Below are 26,576 nucleotides of genomic sequence, written 5' to 3'. Positions count from 1 at the left end.
ATGACTCTGGTGCATCTACTGCTCTGTCACCTCTGCACAACCCAGAGAAAGGTGCCTTCCAGCAGCCAGAGGCCAAGCTTCTGATGCTTACTGTCTCCTCCTCAGAAATCCAGATGATCTTGACCAACACTTCTAAGAGTTTGAAGTAGCTCACTCAGGGTCAGCCTGACCACCACACTAATGAAGGGAGTCAAGAGCGGCCTTAACTTTATGCAAGCTGAACACACATTGCATGGCTAGTACCTTGTGAAGATTCACAAGGGAGCACATCCCCTCTGTATTTTAGCAGATTCCCCAAGACTGAACCTTATAGAAAGAAATGCCACTTTGTACGTTTTATCTCCCTGCCTGATAACCCCCATACCTGCATCACTGAACAGGGAGAAGAACTAGAATAGTTTCCTATTCCAAATTCCTAGTACCACAAATCTCAGCTCCAGAGCCTCACAGGGCAGAGGGTGTGTGCTAACCTGAGGAGCATTTGGGAAGTCTTAGCCCACCTCAAGCATGCCCGTGTCTACCTGGCAGCATTGTCCCTGGAAAATGAGGGAATGGGCGGGGCTGATGAGGAATTTGTGCAGTATGGCCACTTGAAATACACTCGTGGAATACACTTGGAAAAAAGGTACCAAGGCTCATGTAAGAGAACTGCTATAGATTCATAAGATGATAAGATTCCATTCAACAAACATTTATGATCTCTTTACTATATATACTAGGCACTGAGGTAAATAGATGAGTACTGACAAGCCCCTCCTCTCTAGGAGGTCGCAATGAAAAGGACACATAAGTAATGACAGTACACTGTGAAAAACTGTTTAGAATGGCACTCAAGTAGTAGCAGAGTGTCAGAGAAGACCAAAAAACTCTCCCACCAAATTTTAATTTCCCTTCCACTGACCTTATCACAATGTATTCTCACATCCCAAATGAAAACAGTTTATTACGATTGTCTGAAACATAATGGAATATGAAACTTTATAGTATATAAAATGATTTACATAGACTATGTTGTTTTATTGTTCTTTTCTGATTATAAACAGCGTAATACTTACTCATGTTGAAAATTTAAGGAGCTCAGAACTGCGTAATGAACAAAGAAAATTCCTAACCAGATAACCATTGTAAATATTATGGGAAATAGACTTCCAGATAAATTTCTAGGTGTGAGCATGTGCGCGCACACACACACACACACTTTTTTGTTGTTGTTTTGTTTTTGAGGCAGGGTCTCACTGTATCAACCAGGCTGGAGTGCTGTGTTGCAATCATGGCTCACTACAGCCTCAGGGCTCAAGCCACCCGCTCACCTCAGCCTCCGGAGTAGCTGGGACTGCTGTCATGCACCACCATGCCCAGCTTATTTATCTATCTATGTATTTATTTTGTGGGGGTGAGAGAGATGGGGTCTCCCTGTGTTGCCTAGGCCAGTCTCAAACTCCTGGACTCAAGAGATTCTCCTGCCTCAGCCTCTGTAAGTGTTGGGATTGCAGGCCTGAGCCACTGTGCCCAGCCACATACTCTTTTTTTTTTTTTTTTTTGAGACGGAGTCTCGCTCTGTCGCCCGGACTGGAGTGCAGTGGCCAGATCTCAGCTCACTGCAAGCTCTGCCTCCTGGGTTTACGCCATTCTCCTGCCTCAGCCTCCCGAGTAGCTGGGACTACAGGCGCCAGCCACCTCGCCCGGCTAGTTTTTGTATTTTTAGTAGAGACGGGGTTTCAGCGTATTAGCCAGGATGGTCTCGATCTCCTGACCTCGTGATCCGCCCATCTCGGCCTCCCAAAGTGCTGGGATTACAGGCTTGAGCCACCGCGCCCGGCCCACATACTCTTTTTATAATAGGAATCACATTGCTGATAGGCAACCTGATATTTTCACTCAATAATGCTAATTCATTTTAAATACTGTATTTAATGATGTAGTGAGCATCTGTTGTTTTTTGTTTACTCTATAGCCTCACCCTGATTCCTTCTGGCAAGTCATTCTACCCTTATGGTTCTGGAGTGAACCCTCAATCATAGTTCTTACATCTTCCTCCTATGGCCCCCAGGGTAGGTGACTGACCCAACCTGGTTCAACTATGGTACAAGCAAGATAAGTGAACAAGAAAAGTTTACTACTTTCTCCTCCTACCCACTCTCAGGTTTATTTCTGGCCCTTTTCACTCTGTAGGTGGCCTATATGATCTTGTCATTTGGGCCTACTTTCCTTATTCATATGCCCTTTTCTTTTCATTTCCATGCCTTCACTTTCCTTAAGTTTTGTTATTTGCTCATTTCCATTATTCTTTGTCATTTCAACTTTCCTGTGATGGTGAATTTCTAGATTTCACATTTATTTCTCCTTTCGTCTATATCAGCAGCCACCTCTAGTGCTGGCATCCTGTGTCGGTCTCTTTCACAGCAACAGATCCATTCCTATAACTCTGTAACTGCGAGGGCCTTGCCAGCTCAGGCTCTCTATTCTTAGCCCTTTTATGAACATCTCTTCTGTGAGACTACGCCTTTGTAATGAAAATGTTGAGTGGAGAATTGTACTGACAGTGTCATGATCCTCCAATGTGGGATAGCCATCAGCATTTGAAGGATATGCATTTGAAGACCAAAGGTAAACAGGAAACCCTCCACCCCTTCATTTATTTAAGCAGATGGATACCTAGACCCTGTAAGAAGGGCTGAGAAATCAAAGATGAGTGAAACAAGATCCTTTCCTTGAAAAATTCACAGTCTAGTGTGGTAGAAAGGCAGATATGTAAGCATGTAATTACAGTGAGAGATATAATTTTATAAATATATGTATAAAGTGTTTTCTTAGAAAAAATGTGCAACAGGACATGCCCCTGAAGTTTGCATTGGTTAGCACTATCAGATATTTCCCCTTTTTTCTTATCTGTATTTTCAGAAGTTTTTCCTTCAATATGTATTTATCATTCTGGAACTAAGGAGAAACAAAGCATCTACACAAAGTAGCATGATGGGATATATGCCCAACTGGGAGTGTGCATGGTATCCTGAGGAAGCAATGATCTCATCTAGGAAGTCAAAGAAAACCTTGCAACATCTGCCTTTCCATTCTTACTCATATGGGTCTCTCACATGTCAACCAAATGCAAAGCATGACCTTTGGATCCTGGTCCAAGTAAACCAACTGTAAAAATATTTACAGTATGAGGCAAGTGGGGGAAATTTGAATCTGACTGGATATTTGATGATACTATGGTACTATTGTAATGAGGAGGAGGTATGTTAAAAGCATTGCAGTAATGTTAGAAAAAAAAAATCCTTATCTTTTACATAAATATACTGACATACTTTGACATACTTATGGACGAAATGATATGAAGTCTGGGGTTTTCTGTTTGTTTGTTTGTTTGTTTGACGGAGTCTCTCTCTGTTGCCAGACTGAAGTGCAGTGGTGCGATCTCGGCTCACTGCAATCTCCGCCTCCGGGGTTCAAGTGATTTTCCTGCCTCAGCTTCCCAAGTAGCTGAGACTGCAGGCGCCTGCCACCACACCCAGCTAATTTTTGTATTTTTAGTAGAGACAGGGTTTCACCATGTTGGCCAGGATGGTGTTGATCTCTTGACCTTGTGATGATGTCTGGGGTTTTTAAATGAGTAAATAATTCATTGAGGGTATGAAGTAGATGGAAATATAGAATAAAAATAATGGTCATGAGTTAATGATAATTTAGGTTGGGTAGTGGATTCATGCATGCTTATTTCACTATTTCCTCTACTTTTGTGCTTGAAATTTTCTACAAAAATACAATAATAATTAATATTTTTTCTGTAATAAATGAAAACATCCTACAAATGTCTATATCATCAAGACTCAGCCCCAAAATCATATTCTCCACTAGTGAATGAGCACACCACAATAGTTCCATTTGTATGGACAAACGAACAAGCAGCATTGAGAAACTCACTGTGCATTGTACATTGTCGATTTAATAATTATCTGATCTGTGTCAATGCTATTTATCTTGTAATTTCAGCATATATTTTCATATTCCATGTTTATAGTGTGCTCACACATAAGAATCAAATATTTTAATCTTTTTATTATTAATAAAAGGGCTGTCTTCTCTTTGAAATCTTTCCTGACCATTCATTCCATTATTTGGACAGACTCTACTTGAACTTTGCACATACAAAAAGGATACTTAACACACTTTTGTGTTTATTCATTCACTTATATTTAAATAAGAATAGTGTGTTGCATGTGAAACCTGTTCACCAACTAGTTGTTGTTATATTCACAATCCTTTCTCTCTACTAGGCTATAGTGATATAGCAGTGACTAGCGTCTTGCTTGTCTTTGTACACCCAACAACTATCTCAATACCTGGTACATTTCACATGCTCAATAAACACCTGTTAAGCGAATTGATGAATAAATACAATTTAGGATTACTCCATTCACAGACCTATACCAAGTCCAGTGGGATCATCCGTAAGGCTGAATAATGTAAACTAATTCATGCCTATGGTTTACTCAGTGCTCCACCACTCATTTGATCAGAAACATAAAATGATCCTAGATTTAGTGTCCATTTAACATAATCACTTTAAATCCAAATGGCAGAGAGAGATAAAATACCCTTTTTCTTTTGGGCAAGCAACGCAATGTACTCAACAGATATCCCTGACCTTCATTCCATCCTGAGTGTCTCCCAATTGCAAACATATATGGAGGAGATAAGTGAGTCAGGAATGGGACAAAGGACAAAGTGAAACTGGGATTAGGTCAGTGAGTCTCAGGATCAGTGAATGGCTATTTCAGATAACATTGGGTAATGTTTTGTAAAAGCTGAAAACGTTTAATGACTTATTTTCTTAGGCTGTATCAAAATATTCTTGGTATCAAAATGACTAGTTCAAAACATGTACCCATTTGATCTTCATAATAAGAGTGTGAGGTAAACAGAGCCTGTCATTTCCATCTTAAAGAAAAAGGAAACTAAGGAAATGTACCCTTCATTCAGCTGGGATTTAAAAATATGACTTAATTTTTTAATGCAGTATACTGGGATAATAATGCTATGTTATCACTGCCAAGAAAGAGCTTTTTTGTTTTGAAGGAGCTGTTAGATTTAGAAGTACTCTTTAGATCCTCAAAGGAAGTATTTGAGTGACTTCCAAACTCAAAAACCTCCAGAGCGAGGGAGATTTGTTTGTCAGCTTGGTTGTTTGTTTGTTTTTAGGTACTTGAATAACTTCCTCCTTGAAAAGGAGGGTGCAGAAATCAAAGGCCTGATTGTGCTGAATCCTTCTCTTTGGTCATTATTCAGACTGGTTCCCAGCATGCCGCAGTCCAGAGGAAAAGGTCCAACTTCTGTTTAAAAATCAGAGACTAAAGAGCTTACTTAGCACCCTGCTCACATTAATGTTGCTTGTTTTCATTATTTAAAGTCTTTTGACAGTTCCTTGTATGCAATAACCTTAGGCTTCTGGGAATATTCTTAGAACATAGGAAACATCTCCCTAACTTAGTAAAGATGAAAAGTGCTTTTCATGACTATCCCTTCTCTTGAAGGACCCCTGAAACAGCCAGGTCTTTGGGCATAATTAAATTCTGGGCAAGATTTTACAGAAATGCAGCTTCTTTTTTTCTAATTTAGTTTTGTGGTGTGTGTGTAAAGTGGGGGAGGTTCCACTTGGTGGGGAAAGGAGAATTTGCCATTGCTGCTCGTCTACTCAGGACTGATGGAGACACTCATTCTTAGGGGAATAGGCAAAGATTTGTTTTTGTTGTTGTTGTGTTTCAGCATCAGAGAGTGAGAGTGTGTTGCAGCAATCTGACTATTTGGAAGACTGCTCCTTGAATTTCCCAATTCAAAAGACTCGGTAGAGCTGAGGGATGCTTGATACGTCAACACAGACCACAAAAGGCAGGACTTTTCTAAAGAGATTAGAATTGTATCTACCTTTTGGGTACAGGAGGTGAATGGAAGGAAGGGATTCTGGAACAGATATCCCGAAAGAAGAATCGCAAAGCAGAACTCGCACAAGGTTATCTAAATCTCCTTGACAGGTGCACACGCAAAGAAGGCATTTGGCCCTTGAGGTAACGTTTACTTGGGAGGTTAGGACAATTCTGTCACGCTTAGGGCAAGCCAGCTGACCCTGAGCCCAGGAGCACCCTAGGACTGCAGCACAGAAAATACGCCAGCTGGCCGGTCGCTCCTCCTTTGTTCCATTCCCGGGGGATTGGAGTAGCTTTAGAGTCACTGACGCCATCCCCTCCCGCCTCTGGCGTTCATGGAGCATGCGCTTCCTCCCTCACTTCCTCTCCAGGAGGGAGCGAGAGTAAAGCTACGCCCTGGCGCGGCCGTCCCGGCGTCACAGGAACTTCAGCACCCACGGGGCGGACAGCGCTCCCCTCTACCTGCAGACTTGACTCCCGCGTGCCCCAACCCTGCTAATCCATTGACCCCCGAGAGTCAGAGATCCCGCTGCCGCCCAGTCCCGGCCCCTCTCCCGCCCCACACCCGCCCTCCTGGCTCTTCCTGTTTTTACTCCTCCTTTTCATTCATAACAAAAGCTACAGCTCCAGGAGGCCAGCGCCGGGCTGTGACCCAAGCCGAGCGTGGAAGAATGGGGTTCCTCGGGACCGGCACTTGGATTCTGGTGTTAGCGCTCCCGATTCAAGCTTTCCCCAAACCTGGAGGCAGCCAAGGTATGTGAGCACTTTTCTTCTTCCTACCTTCCTTTTATTTCGCCACCAAAAGGTAAAGTTTGGTATAATAACGTGAGCTGTAAATCACCCTGCCTCGCATTCTGATCAAATCATATCCATGAATACGGACAGAGAAATCAGTTCGAATTTAGAGACAGAAGACAGATTTTTTTCTTCACTTTAAAAATGATGGAGCAGTAATATGGATTGTTTTTAAAGATCTTATTTTGAAAAGGGAAGGGAATCTTTTTCACCTAAAGTGGCTCGGATTTTTTCCTAGTTGCCTTACAACCTTTCTCAGATAGTCTATTCATTATATAGGCAGTATATGATGAAAGAGCTTTTAGTGTGCCAATAATATCAATCCAAATTATGCTCTCTCTAGTTGAGAAGAGCTGGTAATTCTAGTGTTAGAACTATATGTTAAATTTCTGGTCAGAAAAAAAAATTGTGATTCTGTCAACTCAGGAGATACACCAAGATAATAAACAAGGCAATGTTGATAATTACTGTTATTGTATAATCTTGATAATCTTTGTTAGTATGTATTTGTTTCATAGTCATCCAAAAATTATTTCTCCTAATCTTTGTTTTTCCTTTTTATAAAGATTTTATTTAATAAGAGGTATATTTTGTCTTTCAACACACAATTAAATTTATATTCACTTGTGTTTATTCTAGACAAATCTCTACATAATAGCGAATTAAGTGCAGAAAGACCTTTGAATGAACAGGTAGGTCAAAAGTAACATTATGAATGCTATTTCATTTTGATTTAGTTATTATTATTTAATGTAATTATGCTGTGACATTTTGGTCATTTTGAATTTACAAACATCAGGAACTTAATAGTTAATTGACAGAAATTAGGGATGGGAAATCTAGTTTTGGTAAATTCTGTGCCCTAGCAGTTATTTATATTGAGTTCTGTATATTGAATACATAGAGTAGCTATATAATAACCCAGTAAGCTCAGCATCACATCCACTCTGTTGTAAGATTGCCTAATTTACCAGATTTCTCTTTCACCAATATTATAGGAGAAAGGAATTAACACTTACTGAGCATCTGCCCTTAATTTTATCTCATTTAATAGTTATAACAGTGCTCTGAAATAGGAATTATCCACATTTTACAAACAAGAAAATTAAATCCCATGGAGATTAAATCATTTGGCTCTCATACTTGGTAAGTGGTGGAGCAATGATTTTAAACCAGGTCTATCTCCTGTTTGTTCACAGATTGCTGAAGCAGAAGCAGACAAGATTAAAAAAACATATCCTCCAGGTAAAAAGAAATCATGTTGATGTTAATTTAAATAATGTAGGCCATGAGAATCTGAACTAAAATGGCTGTGTTGGTTTGGGGCTTTTCTTCCAGAAAACAAGCCAGGTCAGAGCAACTATTCTTTTGTTGATAACTTGAACCTGCTAAAGGCAATAACAGAAAAGGAAAAAATGGAGAAAGAAAGACAATCTATAAGAAGCTCCCCACTTGATAATAAGTTGAATGTGGAAGATGTTGATTCAACCAAGAATCGAAAACTGATAGATGATTATGATTCTACTAAGAGTGGATTGGATCATAAATTTCAAGGTAAATGAGAAAAAAGAACTTTTTGTTAACGTGGAGTTCCCTATAGTGGGTTAAGAGAAAGTCCAATATTTTAAAAATATCTTTTAAACATGCATAATCCTTTATTAGTCAAGTCCGAAATTGAGATAAAGCATCTATTTACAATAATGTGTAAAGCCCCAGCTCCACAGAGTGCGAAATTTTATTTTTCCTTTAAAAATTCCTTTAGCAATGCTCTGGAAACATTTTTAATCTAGTATTTATGTTTTATGTTATTAAATTCATTTGAACATTCAAATTTACTTTAAAAATTAACATAATTTTTTAAATTAACATATTTTTAAAAAATAACATAATTTTCAAATAATTAGATCAATAAAGTACCCTCCCACCCTACACAAAAAAGGTGAAATATCCACTATTTCCTTTTCAATGTTTCCTCCTAGTCATATCCTTTCTCCTTAGGTCATCCTAACCTTTACATGGCTTCAATTACATCTGTATCCTGATATCCTATATCACTAGGCCAGGCTTCTCTTACCCGTACACTTATTTACCTGTTTACCTACTTGACAGTTTCCCGTGGCAGTCTCAGAAGCACCTCAAATTTAGTATGCCCATGATTAAATATGTAATCTGTGTCCACTTCACAACCTAGCTCTCTTAGAGTACTGCTTCTTTAGGAAAGACACTACTATCCATTCAGTTTTTTAAAGACAGAAATCTAGGATCAAACTACTTATCTTTTCCATCACCTCTCAAATTCTAATCTGCCAAAACTTACTAATTTTATGTCTTATGCATCTCTCAATTGTTTTTCTCTATACTTGTGCAAACTCCAATCCTTGTCCAAACTCCAATTATGTCTCATGTAAACTATTGCAAAATCTACAGTTCTCCCAGCAACCACTCTGCCTCTCCCCAACTCATTCTTCATTTGGCAGCCAATGTGATAGTTTCCTGACTCAAAGTCAGGAGTTCAAGACCAACCTGGCCAACATGGTGAAACCCCGTCTCTACTAAAAATACAAAAATTAGCTGGGAGTGGTGGTGGGTACCTGTAGTCCCAGCTCCTTGGGAGTCTGAGGCAGGAGAATCACTTGAACCCAGGAGACAAAGGCCGCAGTGAGCCAAGACCACACCACTGCACTCCAGCCCGGGCGACAGAGCCAGACTCCGTCTCAAGCAAACAAACAAAACAGGAAAACCAAAGTCCTTAATGAAGCTTGCACAGTCCTGCATGGACTGCTTCCTGACTACATTTCTAGGTTCATCCAGCACACATAACCTGATAGAAACCTTGTCCTTGCCCTTCATGGCACTTCATAAAGTTTGTAATTTTACCTTCATAAGTGTGACTATCTATGATTAATGCCTTTCTCCAAAACTAAACTGAAAACTTCATAAGAATAGAGACATTGTAACCCCAGTGCCTGGAAGCCCATGAATTCATTGAATAAATTTATGAAAGAATGAATGAACAAATGAAATAACAGATGAGGGAATAAATGAACTGCCATACCTAGGCATTAAGGAGGAAAGTATGTTTTTCATTTTGAGAACCAGTGCTTAGGAGTAAGTACAGGTTTCTTCCCTGTCCTTATTCTGTTCCATGGCTACAGGAGATTTATGCTGAGTATCTCTGCCAGAAAACAACTGACGATTAAATATATGACTTTTATATGATGATTAAATAATGGACTTTCATAGCACCTAATAACCTAGGAGTATTCCAAAGTGTCTTGTGTACCTATGAAGTGGAATGGAGGCAATGGGCTTATATTTTGACATGTATCATATGCCATGCTACTTAGGGAAATTCACTTTTTAAAATCTTGAATTCAACTTTTTTACCTAAAATATTGGGACTACAAATAGACACTGATTATAACTGCAGACAGAACAGATTCAACCACTTCAACCGAAGTGATCATTTGATTTAATAGAATAATCTAATATCGAGTTGGCTGGATTGGTCAAACTGGTTGTACATGCAGGCAGAGACATAGATCTGTTTTTGATCTGACTGCTAACTTGAGCAATTAATTTTTTAACTGTTCAACATTTTATTACCATCCCAAAAATGTTTGGAACTACCAAGTGCTAGTCCTAATGACTTCAGGTTTACTGTAGGATGTATTAACTCCACTCGAGATCACAGAGAAGACCGGCCAGGGTTCTTGGAGACAATGATTTGTGAGTAAGCTTCGAGTCTCCCCTTGTGCTCTGGAAATCCTGAAACCAGAGGGTTTTGGCCACCAAGTTGAATAGAGCCTCAGATGCATGTAGACTTCATCCCAGAGGGGAAGGTAAAGGAAGCTAACTTCTGCCGGATGTGTTCCCAGACCTACTCTTGCCTTTGGGAAGCTTCCAAACAGGTTTGTGCTACAGGACCCATCAATTCTCCTTTTCACTGTTTTCTATAGTATGCACAATTTAGGATCTCTCCAAATTTCTCTTATAAAGTAGAGCTTTGGGGCTCCTGTATGCATTCAAATATTTATTGAGCAATTGCTATGTATTGGACTATGAGCTAGACAATAAACCCTGTGTAGTCAGGGAGCATGCCTAACTTTTACATCACTCTATTTCCAGTGTCTGACACATAGTAAGACTTCAATTAAGATATATTGAACAAATGAAAGTCAAGTGCTATATTAGATGCTAGGGATTCAAAACATAACTGGGCAGATGATGACTTGGGACATGACCCTTTGACATTCACTTAGAATGTTGTGGCTACTTAACAAAAGTTATGTGTTAAACCCATGTTTGGCTCCCCTCTGGGAGTCTATACATGGAGGGTGAAATACCCCTTCATGAGCAGGAGGGAAGCCATTCTGAGTCATACTATCCATTTTAGAAGAGTGAAGGAAATCAGGGAAAGATGAGGAGCAATGGTCACACGTTCCACTGTTTACCCCATCCAGCAAAGCACTGCTAGGGGAGACCTAAGTTCCTGGCTCAAGAGAGTACAGCAGTGCAGCAGAGCAAAGGCTCCTCAGTGGGTTACTAACATCCTCCCTGTTGTGAAGTAAATGGACTGAAAAACAGTCATCTCAGTTATTTTCCAGGTTTAGCAGGCAACCAATATTCCTCCTTTTACGGATCCTGAGGGATAAGTGGGAAGGGAAATAAATTCTTCCACCTCTGCATAGACTGGGGCAGTTTCTGCTCTGTGTATTCCCGAGAGCCTGACTTGCAACCCACAAATGGAAAAATCAGACACATAATAGTGAGTCTCTGCTCCTGAAAAATAGATGATGAACCAAATTTTCAGTCAGCCAGGAGGAGAACTGATTTTATGTTGTTTGTTTGTTTGTTTGTTTGTTTTTCTTAGGGGCTTTTCTGCTTTTATGTCTGTCTGGTACTCAGCTCGAAGGGCTCATGGCTCATGGGCTGGCCAACAGCTCAGCAATTTTGTACTGACAGAGAACTTCCAGTCCTCCATGTATACTTACCCCTACTCATTTTCCTAAGCTTCTTTCCAAACAAGAAGAAGATATTCTGCCTGAGGCAGCATATACCTCTATTTTCATAGAATCTGAAAGAAAAGCCACAGGAGATATTCCCTGTCCAAATCCCCAAAACCTGTGGAAGAAAAGAGCAGAATCAGAAGAGAAATACTAGGTTCTTCTTTCTTTGAGTGAGTGTGATGGGGATTGTCTGGGCAGAATCTGGCCAGAGATTCAATTTCCATTTTCTCTAGAAGATAATTGCAGTTCCTTTATTTCAAAATACAAATATACCATGCATAATAACAATAATACATTAGCTTTCATATACTAGATTGGTGCAAAAGTGATTGCTGTTTTTGCCATTAAAAAGTAATGCCATTAAAAGTAATGGCAAAAACCGCGATTACTTTTGCACCGACCTTAAGTACTGTTCAATCTAAAAGGTACTTTTACATTTTATTTCATCTGATCTTCACAACAATCCCATGAAATAGATACCTTATTAGACTCCTTTACGGTGATCCAAGGATATAGCTAACCAGAGATATCACTGGGGCTACAATTCTGATCTTTCCAGTCTTCCCAGAGGAAACAGGGAGAATTAAGTGTCTTGTAAATTTGATCCATTCAATGTGGTATAGATTGGAGATGACTAATAATTGATTCCTGGAAGACCTCCATGGATGTGCTACAATGCTTCATTGCCACTAGCCCTTTCCCTCAGGATGGGCCCTTACTTTGGTCTGAAGTCGTATTGCCAAATGTATTCCTAGGAAAGCCAAGGGTACATATTAGCATGCTTCTCTGCAAAGATTTACATATTGCTTTGTGCAGATCTGTTGCCACCCTTCAAAAGTTTAAATTCCAGGCACATAAAGTAAGTTCCCTGTTCTCTAAGAATGAGTCTTGTTACCTTAAGCTGCCTTTTTTACATAAAGACACTCTGATACAGGTTCAGTTAGAAGTAAATATTTATTTTAGGTGAGTCATTAAATCTTCAGTACACACTCTCTGATTCTGGGTGTGAGGTAGAGGTCCCTGCCCCTACCCCAGGAATTTGCCTGCAAAGGTAGTACATGTGGGGATATTACCGAACAATCTATTCCCTGTATGGAACTGAAATATCAAATCATACAATATATAGAAGGGTACATTGAATAATATGACATGCTATATAAATATGGCATACTATGTTAATAAAAGGTATAATATGGTTTGTATTATTTGTGATAACAATAAATGGAAAGGGCTTTTGTGTTGCCTTTAGCTCTTCCTTCCTCTTATAGTCACCTAAGAAAGTTTCAGAATGTCCATTATCATACTAAGTTTTTAATATGAAGATCAATTTTATTTCAAACTAAGGGTTTCCGTGGACCAAGAACCACCATAAATACATCGCAAACATATCTGAGTGTACAAAAGTGAAGTACAGATTATAAGTATAATATGATGCATGAAACAGATCTATGATCACTATGGTGTGAAGTTGTGGTCGTTCTGTCTAGATGATCCAGACGGTCTTCATCAACTAGACGGGACTCCTTTAACTGCTGAAGACATTGTCCATAAAATTGCTACCAGGATTTATGAAGAAAATGACAGAGCAGTGTTTGACAAGATTGTTTCTAAACTACTGAATCTTGGCCTTGTAAGTCATGTGCATGGAAATAAACCAAATTCCTAGTGCAGTTTAGAGTATGCCAAGAAGCCAAGTCACTTGTCTCAAGTAGCCAAGTGTTTATCATGTATCTTCCTTTTACTAGGACCTATAGGTTTTAAGGACAAGTACAGCACCATTCCTTTTTTCTAGGAGTTTATCATCCATCAGAAGAACTAGGCAAGTAGACACACGCCCAAAATGCCAGCTGCTTAAAAACCATAAGAGCCAGAGAATAGCTTATATCCAACTGGAGTAAGGAAAGGCTTCAGAGGAGAGGCGCATGAAGGAAGCTTAGAGGGATGGTTAGGATATAACCAGCAGAGGTAAAAGACATGTATGTGACAAAAAAGAAATAACATGAGCAAAGGCATGTGATCTATATTTTAGAAACTCCAGGTGATCTCATTTGAATCCACCTCAGCTTGGCTCCTCTGCCCTGACCTGGCCCTGGCAGGCTTTATTAAGATGCTAATGTTGTGCGATGTCAAAGGTTATCTGACTATGACCTAAAGCTGTGGTGGAGCAATGCTCTGGGTGTTTCTCAAAATATGTGGTCCATGGGTTTCAAGAGATAGGACTACCAGCTTGCATGGTGGGCCCAAATATACTTCTTCCAGGAGTGCTGAGCAATCGCTATAACAGCTAGTATGTGGTGCAGGCATAAGTTAGGGCTGTCTGAAAGATGGTTCAGAAGAGTCCTCTTTAAAAAATATATGTTTGACTACAGTTTAGTCTGCATTTTTTTTTAAATCACAGGACTGAGAATACAGCAGTTATATATGTTTTCCTTTTTTATGACAGATCACAGAAAGCCAAGCACATACACTGGAAGATGAAGTAGCAGAGGTTTTACAAAAATTAATCTCAAAGGAAGCCAACAATTATGAGGAGGATCCCAATAAGCCAACCAGCAGGACTGAGAATCAGGCTGGAAAAATACCAGAGAAAGTGGTATGTATGTGTGTATATGTATCTGCATGTATGGATGTGTGTGCGTGTGTGTGTGTGTGTGTGTGTATTTCTATCTGTATAATAATTAGTGCCTTACTTGATACCAAGGAAGATTTGAGGTATGTGGCATTTTTAGCCCATTTATATTCAGGTCAGTCATGTTGGCTCAAACCTATAATCCCAGCACTTTGGGAGGCTGAGGCGGGAGTTGAGACCAGGAGTTCAAGACTAGTCCTGGCAACATAGTGAGACCCCCGTCTCTACAAATAAAAATAATTAGCTGGGTGTAGTGGCACAAGCTTATAGTCTCAGCTACTCAGGAGGCTGAGAGAGGAAGATCGCCTGAGGCCAGGTGTTTGAGGTTGCAGTGAACTATGATGGCACCACTACATACCGGTCTGGGTGACAGAGTGAGACCCTGTCTCAAAAAATAAATAAATTAATTAATTAATTTTAAAAAATATATATGCATAAAATACCAAAAAGTTAAAAATATAAATGATCTCAACTTTGAAAATAATGTAAAGATTATGTTATATTCTATTATTTCGTAAAGATTACATCTTATACCCCACAGTAAAATAATACATAATAATATGTGAAGTAACAATATCACATAATAACAGCTATAGGTCCAGTCCCAGTGAACTGCACCCAAACATCTCACAGCTCCTTTGGTATCCAACATCTGTTCACAGCAGATGTCATCATCTGTGCCCAATCCCCCCACAAAGAAGTGGGTTGACTAGATCGTCTGCTCCACCAGCTTTTGTGTTCCCCAGAGCCAGCTGCCTAATGCTGCCTCTCTGTTCTTGGCAGTGCTCTTCCACCTGCTCCTTCCCCTTTTCATTGGTTTAGATGCCTATTTACCCAGGCTAATTTCATCCTTCCTTCCCTTTATTGGACTCCTTGCCTCTTTATTTTTTCCTTGGTACCAACCAAGCCGCTGAGATCTTTCTCCCCACCTTGAATTCTCTTTAAAACTTTAGATGAAACTGACCATAGGGTGATATCAAATTCCTCATCTGTCCTTTGATTTTCTTCCGTAAAGAACCCACACCCATGGCTCCTCATCTCCTCCAACATCTTGTCTCAAATACAAAGACTATAGAGGCTGATAATTCTGTTTTAGAGAGGCTAGAAAATAGAAATTGGGTCTGGATTTTTTTTTTTTAACTGGGTAGCCTAAAAACTTTCCTCTGCTCTCCTTACTTCCAATCCTCACCAGCTGCCATCTTTTTAAGCAGCTTTTGAAGATTCACCCACTCAAAAAAAAAAAAAAGTTCTAGATTTATCAAAAAAAAAAAAAGCCCTTATGACTTTCACCCAAGCTTACCAGTCTGAGCTAAAACTAACAACTAACATAGCTATTTCCATAATTCTTCACTCCCATTACATAATCCTATTCACCCATCTCTAAAATGTTCATATGCTTGACCTGTGTACTCATGTTACCTGAATGCATCAATGCAAATAAAATACAAATGAAATATTCTTTCAACAAATATTTATTGAATACCAACTCTGTACCAAGCACTGGAAATACCATGCCCATTTAAAAAGACACAATCCCTTACTCATGAAGCTCAAAGTCTAGTGGAAGAGGTAGATCGTGTTTAAATCATCATGTATTTTCATTACAATTGCATTAAGTGCTCTGAGGAAAGAAACATGGTTCTATGAGACCTCAAAAAAGGAACCTGACCTGAACTTAGGCTCAGGTAATGCTTCCCTAAGGAAGTAACTTGAACTGAGAACTGAAGGTCAAATAGGAGTTAACTTGTGAACATGAGAGGCAGCACATAGAGAAGGATGTGTGGAGTATCCAAGCAACTGAAACAAGCACAGTGTTGCTGGCACAGAAAGAAAGAGCAAAAAAAGAAGAGACTGGGAAGGTGGACCCGGGCCAGACCATGCAGCGTCTTATGAGCCATGGATGGACTCTGATCTTTATTGTAAGAACCATGAGAATTTTCTGGTCCCCTGAAGAATTTTAAGCAAAGGAGTTACATGATCAGACTGTTAAAAAGATAACTCTGGCTACAATGTGGAAACGCAGTGTTGGGCACAGATTTGGGGAGGGTGGTGTTGCAGCTAGCAGGTGAGAAACGAAGGCTGCTTGGACTAGAGTGGCATAGTGGAGAGAGAAACGTGCAAATTTGGGATAAATTTTGAAAGCGGGGCCAACAAGGCTACTGATTGATTGGATGGGGGAAAAGGAAGAAGAGGCAAGAAAGGCTCTTAAATTTCTATCTAGTTCACTGAACGGAGAATGAATCATTTACTCTTTTTTTTTTTTTTTTTTTTTGAGACGGAGTCTCGCTGTGTCGCCCAGGCTGGTGTGCAGTGGCCAGATCTCAGCTCACTGCAAACTCCGCCTCCCGGGTTCACGCCATTCTCCTGCCTCAGCCTCCTGAGTAGCTGGGACTACAGGCGCCCACCACCTCGTCCGGCTAGTTTTTTTATTTTTTATTTTTATTTTTTAGTAGAGACGGGGTTTCACTGTGTTAGCCAGGATGGTCTCGATCTCCTGACCTCGTGATCCGCCCGTCTCGGCCTCCCAAAGTGCTGGGATTACAGGCTTGAGCCACCGCGCCCGGCCAGAATGAATCATTTACTAAGATGGGAGCCATTGAACAAATATCAGGTCTGAGAGAAAGGATTTTGTACACTCATCCAGACAGCACTTAAATTTTACTCAGAAATTCCCAAGTATGACTGCCCTGCTAGGGATAGACATTCTAATAGGCTTTCCTGTATCCTGACACCAGCCCTCTTAGTGGATTCTGTGAACTCAAAGCTTCCCTCTTCATTAAAAGGCAGTTTTTCGAGGAGAGACTCATGAGAATTTATGGAGGTAAACATGGTCAGAGAAGGAGCCCAGAAATTCCCCTTTTTCCCCTGAGCAGGAGCCAGGTTCTTCAGGGGATTTCCCTTGAGGTAGAGCTCCTTTCCCTAAGCTTCAATGACCTTTTCAAATGACAAGAGCACACATGTCTAGAAATGGGTTTGAACCTGCAGGAGCTTGTAAAGGAGGGGGAATTCTTGCACTTCACATTTAAGGGCATCACAAAGGAAGGAATCAAGCTGGAATTTCACTAGTTCTAACAAAATGTTTATTTTTTATTGATTTTTCCCCACTGGAGACTCCAATGGCAGCAATTCAAGATGGTCTTACTAAGGGAGAAAACGATGAAACAGTATCTAACACCTTAACCTTGACAAATGGCTTGGAAAGGAGAACTAAAACCTACAGTGAAGACAACTTTGAGGAACTCCAATATTTCCCAAATTTCTATGCATTACTGAAAAGTATTGATTCAGGTAACCACTGTGTGGTTGTGATTATGTGGAACAGAAAGAGTAATTCCAGGAAATGTGTGGGTGGGTTCTTTTCTTCCTGTTTTCAGTTTCCAAATATAATCTTCAATGACATACACTGTGGGCTTGGGGAAAATCGTTCACATCAATTTTTTTTTTCCAAAGGAGCATACCAGTTATGAAAATATTTAGGAAAGGATAATCAGGAAAGGTGATGTTTCTGGATAATTTAATCTTCTTGTTAACAGAAGGTTCATTTATTTGTTCAGCAAACAAATTCTGGACATGTGTTATGTACAAGGTACTGGAAAAGACCTAGCACCAAGATGGATGTGAACCAGGCAGTGTCCCTGCCCTTACCCAGTTCAACCTCAACTCTTATTGCAACTCTTTTTTTCTCAGCTTGATTGAGGTATAATTGGCAAACAAACATTGTATATATTTAAGGTGTACAATTTGATGTTTTGGTGCATTTATACATTGTGAAATGATTATCACAATGAATCTAACTAGTGTATCTATCACCTCACAGTTAACATTTTTTCTTTTTTTTTCTTTATTCTTTTTGTGTGTATGATGAGAACACTTAAGACCTACCCTCTTAGCTAATTTCAAGTACACAGTACAATACTGTTAACTATCACCACCATGCTGTACATTCTCCAGAATGTATTCATCTTGCATAACTGAAACTTCCTACCTTTTGACCCCAACACCTCCCCATTTTTCCCTTCCCTTAGCCCTTGGCAACTACCATTCTACTCTCTTCTTCTATGAGTTTGACTATTTGAGATTCTACATATAAGTGAGATCATACAGTATTTTTCTTTCTTTGCCTGACTTTTTTTATTAGCATACATGTTGTCACACACACACACACACACACAAAAGTAGGAAGGAAATCCTGCCATTTGCAACATATCTTTCTTTAAAAGGCTTTACTCACTTTCCTTAATGGAAACAGTGTATGAAACCTAATTCAAAAGATTATTCAAGACTTCTTTATGAAGAGTTTCAGCTTCAGCCTTTATGAACATTTTAACTTCAGAGTTAAAATGGAGAACATTAGACTGAAGAAATCCAGGAGCCTAAAACACACTTGGGAAATTATTTTTTGTTTTTGTTTTTTAAAGCAAAGTCATTCATGCTGATCTCTTTGCTCCTAGATGCACTGAGTTAACTGAGGATTCAGTCCATGTTTATTTTGGTTAATCTGCAAGGAGGATAATAATGTGCAATGTTTCTCTTATTATTGTTCAAACAGATGCTCTAGTGCCTTCATGGCTTTTCCTTTCCCTGTTCAAGGATTCAGCCCCAGATTGAACATTTATATAAAGACTTCTATAACTGTAATCTATTTCTCCCAAGAAGTGACCTTAAAATAAGCTTTCATTTCTGGAGAACATCCTTTGTGCTTCAATTCCAGACATTGGCCAGATGGCACCGGCCACTCTGCTGGCTCTGCAGGGCTTTACATCTTTAGGGTCCATTCTGAGCCATCTTGCCCCATTGGTTGGCAGATGCCCAACTCAGAACCTCTGTCATCCTGGTGAGTCACTTCTCATCAGTGAAGAGCACCAGCGTGATGCCAAATACTTCTACGGATGTGCCCTTGAGCAAATAATGTGATAGCTGAAGTTACTATTTATCACTTCTTTTCCAAGATCTCTTCCCCTGCCTCTTCTCCCATTTTTCCTCCCTCCCAACCCATGACTTTGATGGCATCTTTAAAAATGCTACTGTATAAAATGTTCCTTATTCGTTTTTATCTTTCCATTTTCCTCATCTCATTTCTTATTGCCTTTATTTTCCCATAATTTTAATTTAAATATTTATACTGAGTTCTTTGCTAGCATCTGTCTTTCTTGCCCAGGGTCTCAACAAATTAAGAATGAATAAAGCAGGTAGGAAACCAAAATATCATCTCTGTTGCTGATAAACACGGGGCTGCAGAACATAGCTTCATGTGAGAGCCAACTGTGGCCTTTGTTTGCTCCCTACTCCTCTGTCTAGATCAACAGCAGTGCGGGCTCGTTTCTCAGGTTCTTGCCTTGCACTGTTCCAGGCAAGTGGAAAAAAAGAAAGATTCCAAATCCCCACCAGTTGGGAAACATAGGCTAATGGCTGTTGCTTACCAACCATATCTGTGGGGGAGGATGCAGAGGAAGGGGGAAAGGCTAGGAGTATTTAGAGAAAATCTTTCAGTGGAAGCTCAACGAATAGAGAAAATGGGCTCCCTTCAAAAATGGAAACTGATGTTTTTCTGATTTTAGAATTAATATTTTTTTCTCAGCTATTATGGCATAATTATCCATTTTGTTCCATCAAGATGCAGAACAGAATGTCAAATACAAAGGGTTCCCAAGAGGCTGGGCGTAGTGGCTCATGCCTGTAATCCCCACAATTTGGGAGTCCGTGGTGGGCGGATCGCCTGAGGTCAGGAGATTGAGACCATCCTGGCCAACATGGTGAAACCACATCTCTACTGAAAATACAAAAATTAGCCAGGCGTAGTGGCTCACACCTATAATCCCAGCTACTCGGGAGGCTGAGGTAGGAGAATCTCCTGAACCCAGGAGGCAGAGGTTGCAGTGAGCCAAGATGGTGCCACTGCACTCCAGCCTGAGTGACAGAGTGAGACTCCAACTTAAAAAAAAGAAAGAAAAAGAAAAAGAAAAAAGGTTCCCAAGAAACTGCTAGTAATAGTTACTTATAGAGAGTTAGAGGGCATGAGGAATATCACTTTCCATTTTTATTTACTTTTGAGCAGTTGAAATATTTTTACTATATGCAGACATTATTTCAAATGAAATAAAGATTAAAAAGTAACATCTTGTTCAAAAATCAATTTTGCATTTATAAACTAAAACTGTACATGTTCTTATTTTCAATTAAGAAAATTAAGCTTAATTAATGAATAAAGATTGTTCTTGCCCTCAAAGACTTACCACCTGAGTAGAGAAATGTTGTTGGCTTGCCAGTCTTCTACCCTTCCTTTTGAGTTCATGTTATCTCGGGTTGAAAACTGTGTCTTTGTCATCTACTCTATCAGCAAAATATTTTAAATGAAATTAAACTCTTTTGGAGAAGTTATAATTGCCTATTTCTGAAAAAAGTTCAGTATAGCTGTATCTATCTTACCCTATATTTCCAATCAAACTTAGATTTTTTTTGTAAGTTAAATATATATGGTTTTAGCTATAAATGTAGAGAAAAATATTTCAGTAAAATACTGTAATTAGTGCTGGGTGTGGTGGTGTTTACCTATAGTTCCAACTTCATGGAAGGATCTCTTGAATCCAGGGGTTTAGTCTGAGACTCTAGTGAGCCATGATGAGACCTGCAAATAGCACTGCATTCCAGCCTGGGCCACACACTAAGACCTCATCTTTGAGAAAAAAAAAAAAACCCAAACAAACAAACAAACAAAAAGATGCTGTACTTTATAAATTGACATTGAAAGAGGAAGCTATCCCCCACTAGTTTTAAGTTATTTTGTTCTTTCATATAGAAAAAGAAGCAAAAGAGAAAGAAACACTGATTACTATCATGAAAACATTGATTGACTTTGTGAAGATGATGGTGAAATATGGAACAATATCTCCAGAAGAAGGTGTTTCCTACCTTGGTGAGATCCTATGTGGTTTGTTCCTACTGTGGTGGTTTTCATTGTTCAAAGTAAATTAGGGACTTGGCAGTAATGACCTCATTAATTTGATAATTTATGCCAAAGCTTCCCAGATCACCTGGGTAGCAAGAATCGACCAGTTTGATAATATATGCAAATAAAATTAACCAGTTTTCAACTTTTATATTTATAGAACCAGCTTGAGTACAAATATTTCACATGTATTAATTGTCTCATTAGCATTTTCTAATAATCTTATGGAGACAATTTTATAAAAATTTTACTCCACCAGGCGCGGTGGCTCACGCCTGTAATCCCAGCTCTTTGGGAGGCTGAGGCAGGCGGATCACCTGAGCCCAAGAGTTCGAGACCAGCTTGGCCAACATGGTGAAATGCCATCTCTACAAAAAATACAGAAATTAGCTGTGTGTAGTGGTGCACCCCTGTAGTTCCAGCTACTCAGGAGGCTGAAGTGTGAGAATCGCTTTGGGCCCAGGAGGCTGAGGTTGCAGTGAGTCGAGATAGTGCCACTGCACTCCAGCCTGGGCCACAGAGAAAGACCCTGTCTCAAATAAATAAATAGGAAATAAATAAAATAAAAAGGAAAGAAAAGAGGTTTAATTGGCTCACAGTTCTTCAGGCTGTACAGAAAGCATGATACCAGCATCTGCTTGGTGAAGCAACTACTCATGGCAGAAGGTAAAGTGGGAGCAGGCATGTCACAGTGTGAAAGCAAAGGCAAGGGTGGGGGAGGTGCCACACACTTTTAAACAATCAGATCTCGTGAGAATTCACTCACTATCCGAGGACAGCACCAAGAAGATGGTGCCATTCATGAGAAATTGCTCCCATGAACCAATCACCTCCCACCAGGCCCCACCTCCAACACTGGGGACTGTATTTCAACATTAGTGTTGGGGGAACAAATATCAAAACTATATCAGATAGGGTTATCCAGAATTACTCTGGATGAACCTCATTTTTTTTCTAAATGAAAGTAGTTTTACTGGTTTTTTCCTTGACTGTAAAAGAGCATGTTTATTTTTAAAAGTCATTCAATGCAAAAAGTACTAAAAAGAAAGTGAAAATCACTCACAACATCAACACTCTGGTAACATCTTGATTTATATTCTTCCAAATGTTATTCTGTGTGTGTGTGTGTGTGTGTGTGTGTACCTATGTCATTTCTTTCTCTTATACAACAAAAAATAAGCTCATATTACACATAGTGCTTTGGGGCCTACTTTATTTTTTTAACAGTAGATCAAAGACATTGTTTTCATATCAACAACTGTTTCATATCAATACTCTGTGAGTCAGAAATTCCACACTTAGTCAATTATCCTATGGAAATAAATCAGAAATGCCTCAAAGGCTTATGTACAAGGCAGATATTCCCACTGTCACTTATAACTGTGCTGCCCAATATGGTAACCACTAATCACAAGTTCCTGTTTAAATTAAGAGTAACTTAAACAGAATTTAAAATCTAGTTTCCCAGTTGCACTAGGCCCACTTCAAGTGCCCAGTTGCCACATGTAGCTAGTAGCTACCGTATTGCACAGTGCAGAAATGAATACACTCATCATTGCAGAAAGTTCTATTGGACAACACTGGCTTGTAGGAGCAAAGCAGTGAAAATAGGCTAGATACTCCACAAGAGAAGACTATCTAAAATAAATTACTTATTTATTTTTATGATAGACTATTTAAATTTTATTCTAAATGTTTGTGTTTTTAAATCATTATATCTGCTCCTTACATATGCAAAGTAAATATTGTTTATAAATATGTATTACATATTAATGTATATGTACATGTTTATATATATATATGTATTAAGTGTGTATGTGTAACTTTTACAATTAGAGCTTGAGTTATGTCTTTAAGAATTTTTCTGTATAAGCACATTGGCTTTCGACTTCTGCTGCTGTGGAGAGCCACCGTTATATCCCCAGAGGCTCAGGGCAGCGTGGGTAGAAGCCGATTGACCAGCCTCCTCTCCTCCCATCCGAGCTAGTGACAAGCAGTGATCTGCCTTTATATTCTGACCTCAACAGTGTATCATGATTACAAATGTTGCCAGGTATGGCAACTATATCCAGGAAGAAAGCAATGCATTACACATTAGAATATATTAATTATATTCTTAAAATAGGGGTAGGGCAAGAGGAGTTTACTTGGGGAGAAAACATACAAAGTAATAATAAGATCCTTACAAACTAATTGCAAAGACTTGCTTGTTCGCGAATGGTAGAAAAGGCTCGTCCTAAAATAGTGTAGTGAGATAGCTATGTGGCTGGTTGAATAGCTAAGTACAAAAAGTGTGGTTTCTAATTCATCGTCTACCTTGAGGAAGTCACAGTCTAGACTCCTGTCTAGCAACACTTAATATGATACTACTCCAAAGAGCAGAATTAGAACAAAGACAAGGATACAGAGTGCAGCTTAATATAAGTAGGGAAATGATCCCTAAGATTACCTGACAGTAGAACTTTCTTTCTCATGAATGAGTGAAAGCCCTGAAAGACAGAAATCAAACTGTTTGGCTAAAGCAAAAAAGGAATTTATTGCTGCGTATAACTGGAAAAGTCTGTGGAGTGATGGGGTAGTCTGGCTTTGGGTTTGTGAATTCCACCAACAGTGTGAGGAACTGACCTTATCTCATCTCACAGCTCTGACTTTTTGTGTCTTCATTTATTCCAGACAGATTGCTCCCTGTGGGAACAAGATGGCTGGGACAGTCCCAGTCTCACCTCCTCACAGCACATCAATCTCAGTGGAAAGAGAGCCTCTTTCTACCAGTGGTCCTACCATTGAGTCTCGCTGACCTGGATAGGGTCCTGGGCTCCTCCTTGAATTATAGCCCAAGTCATGGAAGACCCTGTTTAGTCATTCTAAGGTTATTCTAGCACCAGTGGAGTCAAATGTTCTGAGAGTGAGACAGGGGTAGGTTCCCCAGTGAAAAATCAAGGTGCAGTTACCACAAGGTGTTGAGTAGGTCAAACTCCAAGTATCCACTCTAATTCCCAATTCTAGAAGTGTTCTAGCAGTGGCCACAGAGATGTAGAAGCGACTTCTGCAATTAGCTGAGTAGGAGGCTGAACTTGAGGATCTCAAATTATATGTCTTTCCATCCTGAGAGTCGATGATTCTCAGAAATAAAATCCAGGTCAAAACATCTTACCAGCAGTGTTAATATTTTGGAGTTGCTATTGTGATATTTCTAGTGCAATTTAAACATTTTTAGTAAAAATTTGATGTCATCTCTCAGGGAATAAAATTATATTTCTTTCCTTCCTCCCTCCAGAAAACTTGGATGAAATGATTGCTCTTCAGACCAAAAACAAGCTAGAAAAAAATGCTACTGACAATATTAGCAAGCTTTTCCCAGGTACGATTATTTAACTATTTTTCTAGCCTTTAGAATAATAACTATTTTGAGTAGTAAATAATGAACTTTAATAAACATTAATAAAAAATTACAGATTTTGAAAAGTGTTAAAAGCTGAAATGCAGCCATAGGATTAATTAGATGTGACCTTGGTTATTTTGTGGCCAATCACAGCACATAAATCTGACCTCAAAAAACATTGAAAAATAATGTAGATCTTTACTGAAGATTCTTAGAGGTGGCTAGGAATCTTAGGTGGAAAGGAAAAGGCTACATCACAAAACTGAGCAATCCGTCCTAAAATTCTCCTTTACGTATCTTGTCTCGCTAGATAACCACTTCTCCAGACTACTGTCCCTGGTCATCTGTTCACTCCCCACTGCCCCACCTCCTGCTCTCGCCTCCCAGGTCTTCTCTCTCCCCTGGGATGGTCTGTGCCCCTGGGTAGTGCGCTTTACCACCGCTCTTGATTTCATCCGTTCCATACCTCCACCCACCACCCTACTCTGCCCATCAAACCCCAGAGAACTGAGCTATGGAAAGAAGCCTCGTTTCAAGGAGGAGGGTGGAACAAAAAGAGAAAAGTTTGCAAATGGCAGATTCTTTTTTAAATTTGTTTAACTATTAATGACAACCAAAAATTGCAAATTGTTATAACTTTGACTCTTTGTCCCTATCACAGAAATCATGTACATATTCTTGATGGCATAGTATACAGCCCTTTAAAATATGTTTTCAAGCAGTTTTTAATTACCTGGAAACATCCTTCCATAATAATGTCAATGACACAAGCAAAGAACAAAATTGTACCACAACTGTGAAAAAAATATGCATCTCTCTATACACCGCAGCACACTAGCTGATGTTTGATATCAGACAATAACTGATTTCTTTTTTTTCTTCCTATTTTTCTTTTTTTTCTTTCTTCTTTTTTTTCTTTTTTTTTTGAGACGGAGTCTCGCTCTGCCGCCCAGGCTGGAGTGCAGTGGCCGGATCTCAGCTCACTGCAAGCTCCGCCTCCGGGTTTACGCCATTCTCCTGCCTCAGCCTCCCGAGTAGCTGGGACTACAGGCGCCCGCCACCTCGCCCGGCTAGTTTTTTGTATTTTTTAGTAGAGACGGGGTTTCACCGTGTTAGCCAGGATGGTCTCGATCTCCTGACCTCGTGATCCGCCCGTCTCGGCCTCCCAAAGTTCTGGGATTACAGGCTTGAGCCACCGCGCCCGGCCTCTTCCTATTTTTCTACAATAAAAAAACACTTTATTTTAAAAGTTTACTGTTAGACTGCTTGAGGTTCCAAATATTTTATTGGCTACAGAAATGCATTACAATTGTTTTCAAATGGTTACCTACTTTACGTTTTATGGTTTTTAATTCAACAAAGGATTACTACATGGAAGTATGGTTATTTTAAAGTGAGAAGGGAGCAAGAGTTATTCTCTTTTGACAGCAAGAGTTCAAGTCTCTTCTTCGAATTTAGGGTTCCTAGGGGTAAAGGAGTGTGAAGAAAGGAGCAGAAGGAAAGAAGTCCTGCCATAGCCCCAGATCCTTAGGTGTGACTCTGAGTAATAGACTGTCCTTCAAAAATGCAATGTCAAGGAGAGATTGGGCAGCTATAGAGTTATTATCATTTGCAATCAAGACCCACCAAATATACTTCAGAACCTGACATATCCTGGCTTGATCACCTACACTGATTAAAGTAAGACAAAGAATATATGCCCTCTAATGGCACGGTGTGGCAGAAAGGAAAAATTACCAAATCAGAATTCAGAAAGCTGGAGTGGGGTGGGGGCGATATGTCTAAAGTCAACTCACGGGATGACTTTAGACATATCTCTCCCCTTTCTGGGCCTCAATTTGCTCTTCTGTGATATGGGGTTAGAGGGTTGGATTAGATAAGCACTAAG

The 26,576-nt window shown here is 39.6% G+C and overlaps 1 protein-coding gene across 1 annotated transcript in view; it reads left to right on the top strand.

Annotated features, from left to right (window-relative positions):
* The first annotated feature begins 6,194 nt into the window (after positions 1-6,194).
* SCG3 (secretogranin III) overlaps positions 6,195-26,576 on the top strand; it is a 43,433-nt gene continuing 23,051 nt past the window's right edge. The window contains exons 1-9 of the mRNA XM_033190114.1: positions 6,195-6,680; positions 7,362-7,414; positions 7,922-7,967; positions 8,061-8,276; positions 13,219-13,361; positions 14,175-14,324; positions 17,471-17,648; positions 21,157-21,273; positions 24,584-24,667. Coding sequence (XP_033046005.1) covers positions 6,263-6,680; positions 7,362-7,414; positions 7,922-7,967; positions 8,061-8,276; positions 13,219-13,361; positions 14,175-14,324; positions 17,471-17,648; positions 21,157-21,273; positions 24,584-24,667 — 1,405 coding nt within the window. The 5' untranslated portion in view covers positions 6,195-6,262. The remainder of the gene's footprint in view (positions 6,681-7,361; positions 7,415-7,921; positions 7,968-8,060; positions 8,277-13,218; positions 13,362-14,174; positions 14,325-17,470; positions 17,649-21,156; positions 21,274-24,583; positions 24,668-26,576) is intronic.

The sequence above is a fragment of the Trachypithecus francoisi genome, unplaced genomic scaffold, assembly GCF_009764315.1.
Source record: "Trachypithecus francoisi isolate TF-2019V2 unplaced genomic scaffold, Tfra_2.0 Lachesis_group3, whole genome shotgun sequence".
Classification (NCBI taxonomy): Eukaryota; Metazoa; Chordata; class Mammalia; order Primates; family Cercopithecidae; genus Trachypithecus; species Trachypithecus francoisi.
Note: the sequence above shows the minus strand (reverse complement) of the source record. Positions and strands in the feature narration are given on the sequence as shown.